This window comes from Peromyscus californicus, unplaced genomic scaffold, assembly GCF_007827085.1.
Source record: "Peromyscus californicus insignis strain IS unplaced genomic scaffold, ASM782708v3 Scaffold_7__1_contigs__length_154581171, whole genome shotgun sequence".
In the NCBI taxonomy this organism is placed as follows: domain Eukaryota; kingdom Metazoa; phylum Chordata; class Mammalia; order Rodentia; family Cricetidae; genus Peromyscus; species Peromyscus californicus.
Window position 1 is genome coordinate 126,902,835 of NW_026294595.1, and position 19,686 is coordinate 126,922,520.

At 47.2% G+C, this 19,686-nt stretch overlaps 1 protein-coding gene across 9 annotated transcripts in view; it reads left to right on the forward strand.

The window, feature by feature from the left end:
• The window catches only part of Ttll9 (tubulin tyrosine ligase like 9), a 55,443-nt gene continuing 35,757 nt past the window's right edge, over positions 1 to 19,686 (forward strand). For all 9 annotated transcript variants that reach the window (XR_008215378.1, XM_052725915.1, XM_052725914.1 and 6 more), the window contains exons 1-3: positions 1 to 91; positions 14,833 to 14,876; positions 17,618 to 17,710. Coding sequence is in view for 8 of the 9 variants with exons in the window: in XM_052725915.1 (XP_052581875.1) it covers positions 14 to 91; positions 14,833 to 14,876; positions 17,618 to 17,710 (215 nt within the window). In the remaining variant the exon portion in view is untranslated. The remainder of the gene's footprint in view (positions 92 to 14,832; positions 14,877 to 17,617; positions 17,711 to 19,686) is intronic.

The window sequence follows — 19,686 nt, forward strand, 5'->3', positions numbered from 1 at the left end:
TCCCTTCGTTGCCATGGAAACAAGACACACACACGCTCTCGCCGGCACCGGTGGCGGTTTGTTTTGGTCCCGTGTCATGTCGCGACAGAAGGTAGGAGTGACACCAATTCGATGCTTTTAATGTCCTTATAAGAAAGGGAATCGCGGAGGGATTCAGAACAGGAAGATTGGGGGCAGTTATTAGAGAGGGGGGCGGGGGTGTGAAGAATACACTCATCTCTCTAAGGACTACAAGTCCCGACATGCCGTTCGCCACACGAACTGTGGCGCATGCTCCGCGAGACTGGCATGCTGGCGGGAAATTTACTGAGTCTAGAATCCAAACTGCACCCAGCTATTTCTGTGGTCCCTAGACACTTTCCTGACTTAAAGAAACCTTTAGAGATTCTTTCATCCCCCGTTTGCCTGTCCGTCCGCCTGTCCGTCCATTCACCCATCAAATCTCCATTAGTGGCTGTTCCAATACCAATGCTAGCTGAGTCTCAAATCAGACAAGCGTGTGCGCTCTAGGAACGACAGGCCAACTCTGATTTTAAGACTAAAAACAAACAAACAAACAAACAAATAAATAAATAAACAAAAAATAAATAAATGAATGGATAAAGAAAGAAAGAAAGAAAGAAAGAAAGAAAGAAAGAAAGAAAGAAAGAAAGAAAGAAAAAGAAAGAAAGGAAATGAGTCGCTCTAGAACCCAACATTCTGGCCCCCAACCTGCTTCTTTCTCTCGTGTTTCAACTTGTTGGGATGCCACCTCTGATTCTTTCCCTCTCAGCACAGAAAGCGAATCTGTCTACCAGCAGCGTACTGTGAATTTACTACCCCTGCCAGACTTCCTTATTCTGCCTAACGTCTGTTTAGCATCTGTCTTTCCTTTTAGACTCCAGGATCGGCTTGCTCCCTATATCCCTGTACCCCAGCGCCAAGCAGAGCCGGCATACAGCTATCACTATTGAGTGACTGCTGTTGATCAAGTTAGAGAAACTGAGGCGCTATTCTGACTCCCGTTTTCATTTCCTACATCCAGTAAAGCCTCCTCTTTGAACTTTGTGGATTGAATAAATTTATGCCCTCCACCTGCACTACCACTGTTAATTCACGATTCACTTCTAAATTAACGTTGGGAGACATCTCACTATTAAAGTGTCATTAACAAAAGTAAAACAAGTGTCTGCTGCAGTAGCCCTTCCCATAAATCCTGTTTTCTTTTGATAAAAAGGCAACACCATCCTGTTAGGACTCCATTTTGTGTTTGTTTAGACAGTTCTCAGGCCCTCTACCCCCGCCCCCCTCAGTAGTCATTTGAGATTCCCATGGCCTTGAGCATGGTTCAGTTGTACTAATCAGAATAATTAAACTAAAATAACTAGAAATGATATAAGTCAAAAATAATTGGCATGTTATGTCTAAAATAATTACTATGCTCTTCTAGGAACAAACATTTCAAGGTTACTTTGACCCTAATCTAACTGTGATGTAAATTATGTCTTTGTGGCTTTTGCTTTAAAAACTCTGTACCCCAGAGCATGGGCAGCAAGAGTCACAAGTCCATTCTTAGTCTGGCTATTAATAAAAAGGACTTAAAACTTTTAGTTGGCTTAATCAGAGTGGTTGTCAATAACTATCTTGCGTGGATCATTCCAACACCAGCTAGCAGATGGGGTCATTTTCTCCGTGAATTAAAGAATTACCAGACAGGGAGCAGTCTCAGGGCAAAGCAAAAGAAAAGTTTATTGGCAAGCACTATAGAGACCTGGGACAGAGGAGGAGGCCCCAGAGCTGGGAAGGCCGTCAGCTCCTAAGGGGTTTGGGTTTCAAGCCCAAAGGCTTATGGTGTTCCACCTGGCAATCCCCGTCCCACTCCCTCTGTCAATCTAAAGGTGTAGCCCTTCTACAGCAGGGATTCGGGCTCTTTGTTTATGATCACAACAATAACTTTAGTAAGATCCTGCCCTGGCGAATAAGCACAGAAGCAACTGTAACAGGGTCCCTTGTCCCAGTATATCAGTACAGAAATGCTTGTTGGTTGGCTGGGATAAGAGTTGGTTCCCCACCCCCTCTGCCCGGGGGCAGGTTGGTGGCACAATAGACATCCATAAGGATTTTTTAAAAAGGGAAAAAAGAAATCTCACCAGTGCCATCGTTTCTTCCTGTCCCTTGGAGCAGAGGTAGATTGTATCACAAATAGAGTAGGGCCAATAATTGGAACTGAGGGTTCTTTCCGAATTCCGGACCCTTCAGGGAGTCCCAACCCTGGCAAAGGTACTCATTAGAATAGATTTACCTTTAATAGATGAGAGCCACCAACTTCTTGCCGTCAGCTGAGGCTTAGATGTGTCTGTGCGGCATGGGAAATATCCTCTGAGGCTCTGGTTGCTGAACCCAGAGAAGAAGGGCTGGGAGAACGGTGCCCCTGGGGACTGCACGGAGCTCCACAGCCTCAGGCTTCCCCTTCTGCTTGTCATGTGTCTGTGTTGTCATAGACAGATGATGCAGTAGTTCTGATAAACCATTTACTATTCCGAAAAAGACATAAAACCAATCTCTTCTGAGAACCCTTAACCTTGGGTGGGTCCTCATGCCTTCTGGGAAAGGTTAAGCAAGGACAGTGACATCACATTTACAGTTCATGGCCCAGGGAGGTGGCTCAGTGGGAAGAGTGCTTTCTGTGAAAGGACCCGAGTTAGAAAGCCCAGAACTAAGATGAAGCTGGGCACAGTAGCGCACTTCTGTGACCCCAGTGCTCCTGCGGTGAGATGGGAGGTGGGGACAGGAGAGTCTCTGGAAGCTTGAAGGCCAGCTTGCCTGGCATACAGGGCAGTCGTCAACAAACGAGACCTTGTCACAAACAAGATGGAAGGCAAGGACTGATACTCAGGCTTGCCCTCTGACCTCTACATGTGCAGCAAGGTCATGCACTCTTACGCAGGAAAATGCATGCATGCACCACACACACAGTTCTTGTGATGTCAGGCAGAAGTAAATGGCAAATGTCTCTGAGGAACTAGAGCTTGATGACTGTGATGGGTGAATAACATAATAATTATCAGTGAAAGATGTTTTTAATGAATTTCATAGTATTTCCATAGTGATATAAGAAAAGATGCCTTAAGAAAAAAAATTAAATTAAGTACTTGTTCTTGAAAAATTAGGGAATAGCAGGAAATTTACCCCTTTTGGTAGAGGACGTTATAAAAACCTACAGTAACATCGTTCTCTAAAAACAAAATTTGCCGGGCGGTGGTGGCTCATGCCTTTAATCCCAGCACTCGGGAGGCAGAGCCAGGTGGATCTCTGTGAGTTCGAGGCCAGCCTGGTCTACAAAGTGAGTTCTAGGAAAGGCGCAAAACTACACAGAGAAACCCTGTCTCGAAAAACAAAACAAAAAAAAAAATTTATTACATTTTTTAATTGATGTGAGTGTGCAGCTGTGCTCCATGCCCCATGTGTGGAGGTCAGAGGACAAGTTGCAGGAGTCCATTCTCTCATTCCACCATGTGGATCTCCAAGATTGAACTCAGATAGTCAGGCTTGGTTGTGATGAGGGAATGTCCTTCTGTATGCTGTGAAAATATGTTGCTGTAATTGGCTGATAAATAAAGCTGTTTGGCCTATGGCAAGGCAGCTTAGAGGCAGGCAGAAAATCCAAACAGATAGAGAGAGAGAAGAAAGACAGAGCAGAGGAGATGCTGCCAACCACCGCCATGAGAAGCAAGATGTAAAAGTACTGGTAAGCCACAAGCCACGTGGCAAAGTGTAGATTTATAGAAATGGGTTAATTTAAGATATAAGAACTAGATAGCAAGAAGCCTGCCATGGCCATAGTTTAAAAATATTAGCCTGTGTGTGTTTATTTGGGTCCGAGCGGCTGCAGGACCGGCAGGTAAGAGAGATTTGTCCTGACCACAGGCCAGGAGGAGCACAGGAAAACTTTCGGCTACATAGTTGCAAGCTCCTTTATCCACTGAGCCATCTTAATGGCCTCAGCAATATCGTTTCTAAAAGTTGAAACAGGAAATGTCCCTTAAGGCCAGATGCAAATTAAAGATGTTTGCACTAAAAACTTATAGTCAGCTGGACGATGGTGACGCATGCCTTTAATCCCAGCACTTGGGAGGCAGAGCCAGGCGGATCTCTGGGAGTTCGAGGCCAGTCTGGTCTACAGAGAGAGATTCAGGACAGGCACCAAAACTACACAGAGAAACCCTGTCTCAAAAAACAAACAAACAAACAAAAAAACAAAAAAACCAAAACCAAAAAACAAATAAAAACTTAGAGTCAGCACTGTATTAGGGTTTAGCCATTGCAATAAAAATAAACAAAAGGCGTAGACACGGAAAAGGAGGGAGTAAATTTGCCTTTGTTCATAGACAACATGTATATACATAGAAAACTTGAGGGAATCTATAAGCTACCTCTATTGATAGTTCAGCAAGGCTGCTGACTATAGGTAGAAAACATTAACCAGTTTTGCTTCTGTTTGTATCTGTTTCCAGTGGCTGTTGTAACAAGCTACCATAATCCTATTGGCTTAGAAAGCTTGTTATCTAACAGGCCTAGTGGTCAGAAGTGTGAAGTGAGGTGTTGAGTTAGAGGCACCATGGAGAGCTGTATTCCTGGGAAAGGTTATTTCACGCCTGTTCTGGCATCTAATGGCTGCCCTCTCTTATTGGCTTCTGGTCTGCTTTTGCTGTCAAAGCCCATCTTCCTCACATTCATCACTCTGACACTTCCACCTCCTTCACCCACAGTTGCAGATCATTGTGATTATATCAGATCTATTCAGATAGTCAGAATGAGCTCTCTATTGTAAGATCACTGGAGTAGCCACTTAATTCCAGCTTATCCTTCATTTCCTTTTGCCTGTAATGTAACATATTTATATGCTCTAGGGATTTAGATATGGATGTCTTTGCGGTGGTGTTTTTCTGCCTATTACAAGTTAGTATCATCAGGATCTGGATTTGATCCCCAGAACCCACATTAAATATATCCATATATTATAATATGTATATGTACACACACACACATACACACACACACACACACACACACACACACACACACACACACACGTAATCCCAGCACTGGAGAGGTAGAGTCAGGAGGATCCTGGGGCTTACTGGCTACTCAGTCTAGGTGATTCCGTGAGTACTAGGTTCTATGAAAGATACTGTCTCAAAAAATAAGGTGGAGACTGACTGAGAAAGACACCTAACCTTGACCTCTGTCTTAGTTAGGGTTTCTATTGCTGTGAAAAGACACCATGACCATGGAATCAACTCTTCTAAAGGAAAAACACTTGATTAGGGTGGGTGGCTTAATTTTCAGAGGTTTAGTCCATAATCATTATGGTGGGACAGGGTGTTCTGCAGGCAGACATGGTGCTGGCTACATCTTGATCAGAAGGCAACAAGAAGTGGACTGAGATACTGGGCATGGCTTGAGCATATATGAGACCTCAAAGCCCACCTCCACAGGGACACACTTTCTCCAACAAGGCCATTCCTACTCCAACAAAGCTACACTTCCAAATAGTGCCACTCCCTATGAGCTTATGGGGGCCAATTACATTCAAACTACCACAACCTCTCTGGCCTTCACATGCATTTATACATGCATGCCTGCTCATCTGCTTACATGTGTACACATACACATTAAAAATATGTTTACAACAACATTACAGTATTAATTACCTACCAATAAAATAAAACTAAAACTTATAAGACTTCTATATGAAAACCAGAAAATATTTGGAAAGAAAATAAAATTGACAAATTAGTAGAGACAAACCATATTCGTAGATTGGAAGACTCAATACTTTATGATGTCACATCTTCACATGAATGACTACTCAGTGCTGGAGGACTTGGCTAGCATATGCCAAGCCCCACATTCAATCCTGATTGCTTAAAAAACAAAATGGTAGTGACAGAGGATGAAAAGCAAATAAAACAAAACAGGGCTGGGAGACAGCTTAGTAGGTAAGATCCTTGCTGTGTTAGCATGAAGATTCTAACACCTATGTAAAAATTGGGTGTGGGCCGGAAAGATGGCTCAATGGTTCAATTGCCTGCCACTCAAGCATAAGGACCCAAGTTAGAGTCCAAGAATTCATGTAGGCATGGTGATGTACTTGTAGTTCCAACCTCAAAAATTGAGATGAGATTCCCCAGAGCAAGCTGGCTAGCCAGACTAACCATATCAGTAAGCTCTGCATTTGATTGAGAGACCCTGCCTCAGGGGCATAATGTGGAACAGTGATTGAGGATGGTTCCTGACATCAACTTCAGACCTCCACATGCACACAGACATGCAAGCCCCAACACACACATGTGCTCACATTCATTCACCCCCCCCACACACACCTGGAAATAGCAGATAAAAGCTGGGAATGGCATTCATGTCTGCTACCCCATCTCTGGGAGCAGGGCAGGGAGACAGGCAGATGCCAGGGGCTCTCTGGACGGCCAGGCTAGCAGAAAGGGTGAACTCCAGGTCCACTGAGAGACCCTGCCTCAAACAATGATGATGGTTGAGGTAACAAGTGAGGAAGACTTCCAACACATTGGACTCAGGTCTTTACTCTCACAGGCATGGGTGAGCACACCTGCATACACGTACATATAGCGCGCGCACACACACACACACACACACACACAAACACACACACACACTCACATGCATATACACTCATGCACATGCACACATACTCACTCACATGCACACTCACACACACTCACATGCACACACACTCACTCACATGCTCACACACACTCACTCACATGCACACACACTCACACACATGCACACACTCACACTCACTCACATACATACACACACTCATGGCAGTTGTAGGTTCACATTTACACACACAATTGATTGAAGTTTGGCAGGTATAGTAATGCAACACTGAAGAAAGGAAAAGTTTTGCAACCAAAGGCCAGGGAGTGACTGCCTAGGAAAAGTCTAGAATTGAGGCATGAAAAAGAAGGAAAGATAACAGTTTTTCCTTTTAAAGATTAGGATTAGCCAGGCAATGGTGGTACACACCTTTAATCTCCGCACTCAGAGGCAGAGGCAGGCAGATCTCTGTGAGTTTGAGTCCAGCCTGATCTGCAGAGTGAGTTCCAGGATAGTCAGGGCTACACAATGAAACCCTGTCTTGAAAAACCAAGACTAATAAAAATAAAAAGATTAGGATAGCTTGAAGAGCACTGCGTGAGTTGGAGGGACTGGAGTAAGACTGGACTATAATTTTACTTGCTTTTGGAGTTCACTAGTTTGGTAAAGCAGTGCCCTTACTCTGGCCCTTCAAAGGGTATGAGTGAGTGATAACCAGAACGCCAAGATAATCCCAAAGGTTTCCTTTCCTTGATGTACCTGCTGTGTGTATCCCCATCCTCCTGAGTGTGGGCAGAGCCTGTGAAATGGCCGCAAGACTCCTCCTGTGATCCTGTTAGGTTACAAAGACTCATCAGAGCTGACATGGAGGAGAAGGGTTAGAAGTACTCACAAGTGCTCTGGAGGTATTCTGGGTGCAAACAGACACCAGTACCAGCCTATTTATTTTAGGATCACCAACAAGCTCCCAAATCATGACACAGAGATTTATTATAAGTTTTGAATCCTCAGCCTAGCTTAGGCACATTTCTGGCTAGCTCTTTTAACTTAAATTAACCTGTTTCTCTTTATCTACCTTTTTCCTTGGGGCTTTTTACCTTTCTTACTTCTGTATATCTTACTTTCACTGCTTCTCCATGTCTGTCTGTCTGTCTGGCTTCTGTCTGGCTTCTTAACCTGGGTCTGTCCTTCATTTTCTCCTTCTTCTCTCATTCTTCCCTCTCTTGAGTCTAGATTCCTTCTCCTATTTATTTTCTCTCCCTGCCAGCCCTGCCTATCCTTTTCCTGCCTAGCTATTGGGCATTCAGCTCTTTATTGACCCATCAGGTGTCTTAGGCAGGCAAGGTGAAACAGCAACACATCCTTACATAATTAAACAAATGCAGCATAAGCAAAATAACACATCTTTACACAGTTTAAGTAATATTCCAGAGCAAAAACAAATGTAATACATCTTTACATAGTTAAAATAATATCTCACAACAGACATCCATGTCTCTAGAGACTTGGGAGCAAGTCCCGGCTGATGAGTCGCCAGGGACCTCTGTCCTACAATCCCAAGCCACTGACTTGTACCCACGGTGTGTCTAAGAGCGGAAGAAACCCCCTACTCCAAGAGAGAACCATCTCTTGGGGAGGCACCTGATGTGGCCATGTAAAACATGTGCAGACAGTTCAGTTAAGCTGTGAGCAGACCACACACCCAGGGAGATAATATGATAGTGGATGTATAGCCACTGCATCTGTGGTACTGTGTTAAAGGTAACAGAAAAGCCCATTCACCCTGAAGATGTCGCCGGAGAAGGAGATCTGCAACTATCTGAGCCCGCTTATTAGAAACAGGGCATGCCTCCACCCAATTTGAAAATGAGTCCACCATCACGAGGAGATATTTAATTTTCCTGACAGTGGGCATATGGGTAAAACTGAGCTGCCAGTCAGTCCCTGGAAGGGAACCTCTAGCCTGGTGGGTGGGAAAAGGCTGACTTCTGTATTTGGTATTGGGGTCTGGTTTTTGGCAGATCTCACAAGAGGCAGTAACAGTTCTTAAGAACTGTAGGTACTCAGAGGTGGGCTGCAGGTGAGCTTTTACGAATTGAGACAGAGCAAGACTATTAGGATGAAAGAGCTGGTGTAGATAGGACAGAATTTGCCTAGTGTCAGGAGTTCCCTGTGAGGGTGTAAGCTGCACTGTATAGATTCCCTGTGGTGGGTGGGGTGAGACTTGGCCCTGGAGGGCCACTGTCCTGGCTGCCTGGTCAGCCTGGTTATTTTAAAGATGATGGAGCTATCGGTCTGATGAGACTGGCAGTGGACAATTCCTATAGCCCTGGGGAGGTGGGAAGCCTCCAGCATGACCATTATTTGGCCTGAGTTAGATATGGATCCCCTTTTTTGCCGTGAGGAGGCCACGCCCCCTCCAAATAGCAGCATGGGACAGGAGGATATGAAAGGCATATTTGGAGTCTGTGTAAACATTTAGGGATTGTCCCTGTGCCAATTGGAAGGCACGGGTGAGAACTATTGGCTCAGCCTGTTGGTTAGTGGTGTGTGTGGGTAATGCCTGCGCCTCTATTATTTCAGTATCTGACACTATGGCATAGCCTGCTTTATGGGTCCCCTCATGTAAAAAGGAGTTGCCATCTGTGTACCAAGTAGCCTGAGGCAATGTGCCCTCCTGTGTGTGTGAAGGGTGAGGTAACAGTTCCTCCAAGGTTTCAATGCAGGAATGAGAAGGAGAATAGTCAGCATTAGGTTGAGGGAAGAGGCTTGAAATATTAAGGGGTGGACATGTCTGGAAAGTAAGTGTGGCATCTAGTAATGCCACCTGGAGAGAAAGAACCCGGGAAGGAGGTAAAGTCTGTAAGCCTTTATAAGTTAGGAGATGGGACAGGTTATGGTGAGAGAAGACAGTAATAGGTGACCCAAAGGTGAGCTTCTTTGATTCCCAAATAAGGAGCTCAGCAGCTGCTGAAGCACGAATACAGGGTGCCCTCCCTGACTGGTAAGGTCTAGCTTCTTTGACAGATAGGCTACAGGTGCAAAGGAGGGTCCCAGCTGATGCCCTAGGGTTCCCAGGGCAAATCCCTCCTTCTCTGCTACATAGAGTGAGAAGGGATGGGTTAGGTCTGGGAGGTGAAGCACTGGGGCCTGGAGAAGAGCCTGTTGGAGCTTCTGGAAAGGTTTAGTAATGGGATGAAGGAGGGGCTCATGGGGGAGCCCTGAGCTGCCTCGTATAAGGGGCGAGCAAGGAGAGAAAAAGATGGAACCCAAGACCGTAGGAAGCCAGTTTAGTAGAAGGGACTGCAAGAGATTGGATTAGATGCTTTCTATCTATAGTAATAGCCTTGTGGGTTGGAGTAATGGTTAGACCCAAATAGGTGACCTGGGGAGTGGACAGCTGAACTTTAGAAGGGGGTACCCTGTAACCTCAGCTGGATAAGAAATTTAGGAGAGCAGAGGTGTTAGTTTAGCTAACTTGTAATGATGGGCTGCAGAGTAAAATGTCTTCTACACACTGTATTAGTTTAGAGCCAGGGAGAGACAGAGAGAGCAGGTCAGAGGCCAGGACCTGACCAAATAGGTGTGGACTGTCCCTGAATCCTTGTGGCAGAACAGTCCAGGTCAGCTGTGTGGACCGGTGAGTGTCAGGGTCAGTCCAGGTGAAAGCAAAGGTATTTTGAGACTGAGGACTGAGAGGAATAGAAAAGAAGGCATCCTTGAGGTCTAGGACGGAGTTGTGAGAGGTTCCCGAAGGGATAGTGGACAGGAGAGTATAAGGGTTAGGCACTACAGGATGGAGGGGGACCACTGCAGAATTAATGAGCTGGCGTTCTTGAACCAGGCGGTTGGTTCCATTAGACTTTTTAACTGTAAGTATGGGGGTGTTAAAAGGCAAAGAGGTTGGGTGGAGCAGCTTTTTCCTGAGAAGGTCAGAAATGATAGGCTTAAGTCCTCTTAGGCTCTGGAGTGAGAGAGGGTACTGAGCTTGGGTAATATATCTGGTAGGGTCCTGTAACTGGAGAGTCATAGGCGGATGGTGCCTAGCGATAGAAGGGTTCTGGATGTCCCAGACTTTTGGGTCTACTTGAGAGGCTGGCAAGGGAAAAGAACTGTTAGAGTCAGCAGGATGGGTGACTAGAAGACGAAGAAGAGGAGCTGCTGGCATGTCTGGGATGAGGGGAATGTGTGGAGCGAAAGAAATGGACGCTCCTACCTTAGCTAGAAAATCCCTTCCCATTAGAGGCACAGGGCAGGTTGGCACCACTAAGAATGTGTGTGTAAGAGGGATGCTTCTGAAAATACAATTAAGTGGTGGGAATCGAGAAAGAGCTATCAATCTGTCAATCCTGTCCGTGTCCAGGCCGGGTGAGGTTTCCCCTCCCTGACAATAGGGAGACGAGAAGAAGAAGTGGGTCCCCAATACTCTCTCAGGACAGAATAGGTAGCTCCGGTGTCCAGAAGGAAGGAGATGGGTCGCCCAGATATTGTTATTGCTGCCCTGGGTTCCCTGTGTGAGATGGGAGTGGCCAGGGCAGGACCCAGGCAGCGTCAATGGTTGCTGAAAGCCAAGCCTAGGAAGTCAGCCAGAGGGTGGTCCTGATCTGGCGTTCCTATGCTGCTGGGTGCATTAGGACAGTCAGCTGACGAGTGGCCCTTTTGGCAGCATTTTGGGCAAGGCCCTATCGGTGTCCCCCTGTGGGGCGGTGGTGCAAGCCTGGGCCCAGTGGCCATCTTCCCCACACTTGAAACAGGGACCCGGCAGCTTTCGGGGAGCCGGTTGGACAGCATGTACCAGCATCTGGCAGTTATTTTGGGGGGGCTTTTTCATCTCTCCCATGGTATACCTTAAATGCCACCACTAACACTTCTGCCTGTGGGGTCAGAGGGCCTTTCTCCAAGTGTTTAAGTTTTGCCTTTATGTCGCGGAAGCTCTGTGAGACAAAGTGGGTCATAAGGAGCTGCCTGCCCTCTGGGCTTTTAGAATCTAGGCTAGTATATTGAAGGAGAGCCTTAGTGAGCCTAAGAAATGAGACGGATTTTCATCCTTATCTTGAATGATCATTTTTAGTTTTTCATAGTGTACTGGTTTTAGGGCAGCCTTACAGAGGCCTGGCAGGAGGCAGGTAATAAACCTATCCCTGGCTAGAGACCCACCCTGGGTATTATAATCCCAATGTGGGTCCTGATCAGGAACCACCTCAGCCCCTGGAGGGCGTGTGGGGTTAGTTTGGTGAACCTCATCTGCATGCATCCTAGCCTGTTCCCAAACCCGCCTGCACTCCTCAGGAAGTAGGTTATTAGCAAGTATCATATATACATTGTGAAAGGTGAGACTATTAAGACCGGGTAATATAGTGAAACTGTTTAATAAAGGGAGCAGAATTAGAGGTGTAAGAACCCAGTTTCTTTTCTATCTGAGAGAGTTCTGTGAGAGAGAATGGGACACAGACCTTAACTAGTCCATCCACTCTGGCCACCTCTCACAAAGGGAGAATGGTTGGCGGGTTTGAATGACTAGCAGCAGGAGGTGTGAAGGTCGGAGCCAGAGCTGAGCCTTTTGAAATGCCTGCTGCTGAAGAGGAGGAGGAAGCCAGAGGAGGAGCTGAAGGACAGGCGCCCTGGGAGCAGGAGTGGGAGCAGAAAGTCAGATAGGCAGAGGTTCATTTGCAGGATCCAGAGTTAGAGGTTCCAGAGTCAGAGATTCATCCGGTTCAGGCATAGCTAAGAGCATGGGCAGGAGAGAAGGAATCCAGAAGAGAAGGTTTAGAACTTAGATAGAAAAAAGCTATAATATAAGGCAACTCCTTCCGTTTGCCTGTTCGCTGGCAGAAGTTAGATAATTCCCATAAAATATCAGGGTCTAAGGAACCCTCAGCAGCCATTTTTTGTTATTTTCTAAGGCACATTTGGGCCATCTCTTAGTACAGAGACAGACAAACTTAGGAATCTTTAAGCAAGGCATTAAGCTGAGAGGTTTTAAAGGTTTTAAAGCTTCCAGAAGGCATCCTAGGGGAGAGGTGGGACTGATGGGGTTGGAAGCCTTATTTCCCATGTCTAAGTTCATGTAGCAGAGAGACAAAAAATAAAAAAAATAAAAAAACCAAACGTGATCCCAAGCCAAGGCCCCAGGCGTCCCTAAGGCCAAGGATGGATCTGTACCAGGCACAGACTGCCAGATGTCTCATCAGATGTAAGGCAGGGGCCTAAGGCGTGTGAAGGCAAGGACTCCCCAGGAGTCTGACAGCATTTACTGCTTCGTCAAGCCAGAAAAATGTGTCGGCCTTACACAGCCTGAAGACACACCCAAAGATGGGGGTCTGACCACGAGAATTATATCTCAAACTGCAGACGTGGGAGATGGCTAGAAATTTTAGCCTGTGATAGGGACCGACCGTAGCCAATGAAGACCATGGTCGGGGGTACTCCCAGTCTCAGGGACACCATGGGGCACCGGACACTCGACGGTCATCCCCACAGATCCAGAAGACTGTTTACGCTGGCTGAAAAGTGGGGGACTCACCAATCGAAGTAGCCAGTGGTGTGTGCAGGATCCGGCGGCCAGGCAGATGGACAGTGGGCTGTCATGGACAGAGCAGACTCCCTGGTACAGGTTCCCAGGCACAAAGCACCGGGAGTGGTTGTTGTGCACGACACCAATGGTGGTTTTTAGTGGTGCTCTTACCCTGAGAGGAAAAGTCACGAAACACCACAGAATCCACTAACGAGAGTTTTATTCAGACAAGGAGAAAGGGATAGATGTGATCAGGTCTGCTGAAAGGACATGTGTGGGGGAAGGGGGGAGGGGACACAGGGCCTGCCTTTTTAAGGGCCAACCCGCGCATGCACATGGCTACTCCAAGCATGTGCATAGATCACATGATCAGACATGTACAACCGTGGGGGTGTGGCTGGAATTCCTGTCAAGCACACCTACCCATAGAAGGATTGGGTAGGTCTTTTGGGGTGTAAGGAAATCACTCTGAGAAATGGGCTCACTCTGTGGTAGAATATTAGTTGAAGATGTGTTATGTTTTATTTATATGGAGTATTTGTTTAATGATGCCAAGATGTGTTGCAGTCTTTTGTATTTGTTTGTATTTGTATGTTGTATTTTTTTTAACTCTTTGAAGCTGTGTTACTTTGTCTGCCTATAACACCTGATTGGTTGAATAAAGAGCTGAATGGCCAATAGCCAGGCAGGAGAGAGAGACAGATGGGGCTGGCAGACAGAGAGAATAAATAGAATAAATAGAAGGGGAAGCGAGGAAGGAGGAGCAAAAGAAGGAGAAGGAGAAGGAGAGGAGGACACCAGGGGCCAGCCACATAGTCACCCAGCCACCCAGCCACATAGTCACCCAGCCACACAGCCACCCAGCCACATAGTCACACAGCCACATAGTCACACAGCCACCCAGCCACCCAGCCACCCAGCCACATAGTCACCCAGCCACCCAGCCACCCAGCCACATAGTCACCCAGCCACCCAGCCACCCAGCCACATAGTCACCCAGCCACACAGCCACACAGCCACCCAGCCACCCAGCCACCCAGCCACATAGTCATACAGCCACCCAGTCACCCAGCCAGCAATGGAGTAAGAAGTAAAGAAAGACATAGAATACAGAAAGGCAAAACCCCAGAGGCAAAAGATAGATGGGATAATTTAAGTTAAGAAAAACTGGCTAGAAACAATCCAAGGAAAGGCTAGGCATTCAAAAGTAAGAATAAGTCTCTGTGTATTCATTTGAGAGCCAGGTGGCAGGGCCCCCAAAGAGCAAAGTGTTAAAAAACAAACAAACAAAAAAACCCCACTACAACAGCCCCTTCCTAGGTCTCGTGTACAATCAACACTCAAAGTTAGAATGGAAGGCCCAGACTCCTCTCACGGAGCCAGAGGAGCTCTCAAGTGCAGCTTTGGGTTGGCATTTGAAGCACTGTCGTGCAGACCTTCATACCGCGATCTTGCCTGTGGCACAGTTCTCCAGTGATGGAGAATTCATTCCTTGGTAAGCAGGTAAGTTCTGCCCTGATTTCTGGGTGGAGATGATGAGGGAGAACACAGCCAGGCTAGATGTTCACGCCTGAGGACCTATGCCCTATGCCCTGCTGAGTGTGGTAGTTTGAGCAGCTCACTCGCTGAACCAGGTTGAACAGGAAAGGTAGGTGGATGTGCAAAACTGTTACATCATTTTTCCTTTCTCCCTACAGAATCAAAGTAACAAGGGCCATGGAGTGTCAAAAGGAAAAGAGCGGTGAGTGTTCTCTCTCAGTCCATATGCACAGGACCGGCCCTCCTTCCTGCCCTCTTTCCCTCCCCACTCCTTTCTGTCCCCTCCTCAATCTCTGCTTTACCCCCCCCACCCACATTTGTCTTTTTGAGTTAGGGCTCTCCCTTTGTGGCCCGGGCTGACCTTGAATTCCCAATGGGATCACAGGTAAGCTCCATGACACCTGACTATATCTCTACTATTTAGTTCAATAATTATGATTGTAGCCCTAGTGGGCCACCCCACCACTCCCCGTGCTGTGTCATCAAATCCTTACTCCTACCCCTGATGCAGACCCTCCTAATGTGTTCGTTATGCAGGTGGAGAAACTGGACACTCAAAAGAGCCGAGTGCCTTGGAGGGAATCCTGCACTTGCGGGGCAGGGCTGGTTGGACTTGGGAGCCAGTCCTGTGAACCCGATGCTTGTGTACCCTGATCCCTCCCCTCTGGCACTCTGCATTCATAACAGCCTGGGCTCCGAATTCAGCACTTACTAGTCTGCCTTAAGCACAACCTACCTGGACTGGGCAGGAAAGCAATACTCTTTCCTGGAGACTTTGGGGTATGGAGGGGTTTGCACTGCACACATTGTAGCCGGTGTTTGATCTTCACGGTTCACTGAGGTTCCTATGGTTGGCGTGGTGACTATGTTTATGAACATACATGTGTACACCTGTATGTGTGGTGATGGAAGTGTAACCCAGGGTCTCCCACATGCTAAGCAAGGGCTCTGTGGCTCGCCACACACAAGCCCCTAGCCTGCAGCTTTGTTTTTTTATGTTAACCGTCCACATCCTATTTCACTACTAGGTTACATTAGTGTCACAGATGGGCCCACTCTTCCTTTTTCCAGAAGACAGTGCAGAACAGACGTCTCAAGGAATTTATTCTGCAGGGAAACCCTGTGGGCCCAGGCCCATCTTTTGGGGGTGTGTTTCACACAATGGATTCCGTTTCTCTAGGAATACACAGCTACTCAAATGTGTGCCACACCGGGAGAGCTGTAGGGGTCTGGGCATTTCAAGGACTATGTCTTCTCAGCTGCCATACTTAGGTGTGCAGAGGCATTAGTGTGCTCTTATTGTGGCCTTGGTATCTGTAGGGTCTGTAGTGCCCCCCCCATTTCAGCCCACCTGGAGATAACAGTGTCTTCTCTTTGTCCGTCTTGCTGATAGATTTTCCAAGTTTATTGGTCTTTCAAGAACTTTTATTTTATTGATTCAATCAATTGTTTTCAGTGGATTAATTGGTAATTGTGCCCTTTAACATCAGCTCAGAGTTGGAGGGACAACCTCATGCCTGCATGGGGAAGTTCAGGCTTCCCCAACCCTTGGCGTCCTATGGTAAGGACAAAGCGAACTCGTACTGCCTGAGGCAGATGAAAGCCTCAGCCTTGGATTCCTCCTCCTCTGCACCATCCAGTGACAGAGCCAGTACTGGGCTACACTGATGCAACCTCATGAGAAGTGAGGACTCCCCACTTGACCTTTGCTGGCACCCGTGGAGGTGGACAGCGGGTGTTCTCTCGGTGTTTCACTAGAGTGGAGCCGTTACTGTACATCCTGCTGTGGAAGGCTGCTCTGTCTTGGGCTTCCCTAGGCTGGAGAGAGCAGGCTACCTTTAAAGGTTGTTCAGGGCCGATGGCCATTAGCATTTCTGGATGCCCACTGGCTGTCTTTTTCATTTCCACATCTGGGACATAGAGAGGCCTGAAGGAAACTGGGGAAGTCACTAATGCTATCCCTTTGGTCCACGGCAACCTCCCTGTGTACCGTTCAGTCTTCTTACATTTGCTTATACATACTGTTTGGGGTTTTTAGCTGCGTTAGTAGGAGGAACAGGGAAAGGTACGTCTGCTCCATCTCCCCAGCTGACTGCTTGGGAAGGGGATCTGCAAACACTTACCATGTGATAGAAGAATTAGTCACAGCACATCGGAGGCAGCCAGACTTGCCTGGCATATAGTAGGGACATGAGAAATGTGTTTTGGTTTTTAAAAATCATTTTATTTTTATTTTTTTTGATAAGGTCTCGTGCAGCCTAGGCTGGTGTCAAACTATTTAGCCAAAGATGACCTTCAACTGATCCTCCTGCCTCCGCCTCCCAAGGACTAGGGTCACAAGTATGAACCATCATGCCTGGCTTACTATTTTTTTTTATGTGCATGAGTATTATATCTGCATGCATGTCTGTGTAATCTGTGCATGCCTGGTACCCACAGAGGCCAGAGAGGGCACTGGGGTCCTCTGGGAATGGAGTTATAGATGGTTATAAGCTGCCATGTGGTGCTGTGAGTTGAACCCAGGTCCTCTGGAAGAGCAGCCAGGCTGCTCTTAGTTACTGAGCCATCTTTCCAGCCATTATTATTATTGTTATTGTTATTTTGAGATAAAGTCTCACTTTATGGTCCAGGCTGTCCTGGAACTCACTCTGAAATCCAGGTGGCCTTAAACTCATGGCATTCCTCCTGCCTCAGCCTCCAGGATTACAGGCATGCACTGCATGCTTAGTTTGCTATTTTTCAATAGCTCAAAGATGCTGAGAGTCTCGGTTTGCCTAGTCTAAGTGTTGGCGGGCTGTGGTACCCAGCTCTGAGATGCGGCACTTCTGCCTGTGGTATCTGCAGGTAGAACATGGCTTTTCTTCCTCTCTTTTGTTCCGATCCTTGGGGACATCCTAGGAAAGTCACGGTCCTGAGCATGTTTTTTGCTGTCTTATGTTGCAGAGAGCCGAGAACATTAATTCGGTTCAAGACCGCACTCATGAACACACTGATGGACGTCCTACGCCACAGACCTGGATGGGTAGAAGTGAAAGAGTAAGACGTCTTTTACTCCCTCCAATCAGCCCTTCTTCCCTGGTCTCCCAGGTCCTGGGTTCCTTTTGTCTTCCTCTCAGTAGCTCCTTGGTAGCTCCCGGACTTGCCCTAAAGTGGATGTGAAGTTTCTTTAGCACCACAGTGTGTTGCATGCATTGCTGACATCATCACTATTACATTTAAGCCTTACAAACATTTAGTGTGATGTGATACCTTTCTAGGTGCTGGCCAATTGTTTAAGACCCTATGGCATGTGCGATGGTTATCACTTATCAACTTGACAGGACCTAGAATCATCTGTCGGGACAAGCCACTAGTTATGTTTGTGAGGTTAGTCAGGATGGGAAGATCCATTTTAACAGCAGGCAGAACCATCCCATGGGCTGGGGGTGGGGGGTGTCCCAGGTTGAATTTAAAAAGGAGAAAGACAGCTGGACAACAGCATTCATCCCTTCCTGCTTCTTGACTTCGGAGAATTGACCAACATGCTCCTGCCACTCTAATGGGCTGTACCCCCTCCAACTCCTTTCTCCCTTACATTACTTCTTGTCCAGTATTTTGGGCACCGCAATGAGAAAACTAACACAGCATGCGAGTGCCCTGTAGGACTCCAGCCCAGTCAGTGTCTCATTGCTCACAGCAGAAACAAGGAATGTGATCTCACAGACCTGCTGCCCAGCTCACCAGGGACCAGCCTGGCCTAGGACTGCTCTTCCCCTGCCACTTATTAGTCTGCAGCCTAGAGTGAGGGACCCGACTGGCAGGTCTTCACCTCTTCTTTTGTGTTAGGCTCTGGGGACAGTGACAGAGACAACAATACGTGGCACGCAGCAGTAGGTGCAGTTACTGAGGGCTGAGTGTGTGTCACAGAAACCCACAAGAGATTTTGGCAGGCGAAGTTCCTGACATGAAAGTTCAGAGATGGCAGAGCATACCCCTCACCACCACCACAATGTGGAGCCCATCTCCTTCAGCCTTTCCATCCTGCTCTCCTCTGAGTGAAGCCTCATCTTCATGACTGAGGCGGAACTTCAATGTTGCCTTCATATAGCAGTGGCAGGATGAGGCGAGATCAGTGAATGAGATTGCCCCTCAGCAGCCATGGTGGAATTTAGCCACGTGCCACACCTCACTGCAAGGAAGTCTGGATAATGTGTGCCACATGTTCCCAGGTAAATGCAGAGATTCCAGCTGGGTATGGTAGCACATGCCTTTAATTTCAGCGCTTGGGAGGCAGAGGCAGGCAGATGTCCGAGAGTTCAAGGCCAGCCTGGTCTCATAGTAACAGTCAAAGTTACATGGTAAGATCCTGTTTCACCTGTCACCAGGGTAGCTTCTGTTATTGTGGAGAAAGAGGAGCATAGATTTGAGGGATAGGGAGTCAACAGCCAACCATGTCAAGGCACCCAATGAGCAATTCATTGTGTTCTGGTCACTAAGCCTTCTAGGCACCCTGTAGAACTTAACACAAACTGTCTCTTAACCACACCACAGATCTCCCACCTCAGATCTTCCGGGCAAATGCTATTATGATCTCCATTTCACTAGCAGGAAACCAGGGCACAGAGTAATGAAAATGCCATTTTGAGAGCGCTCTACATAGAAAGCCATTGAGCAGGGTGTGTGCCTAATGCCTCGTCTTCAGAATCTCAGCCTGGCTCCACCCAGTTGCAGCAGCCTCTCCACGAGCAAGGAAAGGAGTGAGCAAGTGCTCTGAAGCCCAGAGCTTCATGCGGCAGGAGATGGATTGAATCAGCCCACCGGAAGTGGTCAGCTGCCGTGGCAGGCGGCATCCGGGTGGCCCTCTCATTATTATTCAGTGCTAATGAAGATGATAGTGGCAGCTTCTCTGGGTTTGCCTTGCTCATCTCCTAATCATCCTGGGAACAGAACGGCTTTTCCTTCCCTGGAGCCAGAGGCATCGTGTATTGTAGGATGAGTCAGAGAGTTAGGGCACAAGCTAGAGGAGAGTGAGG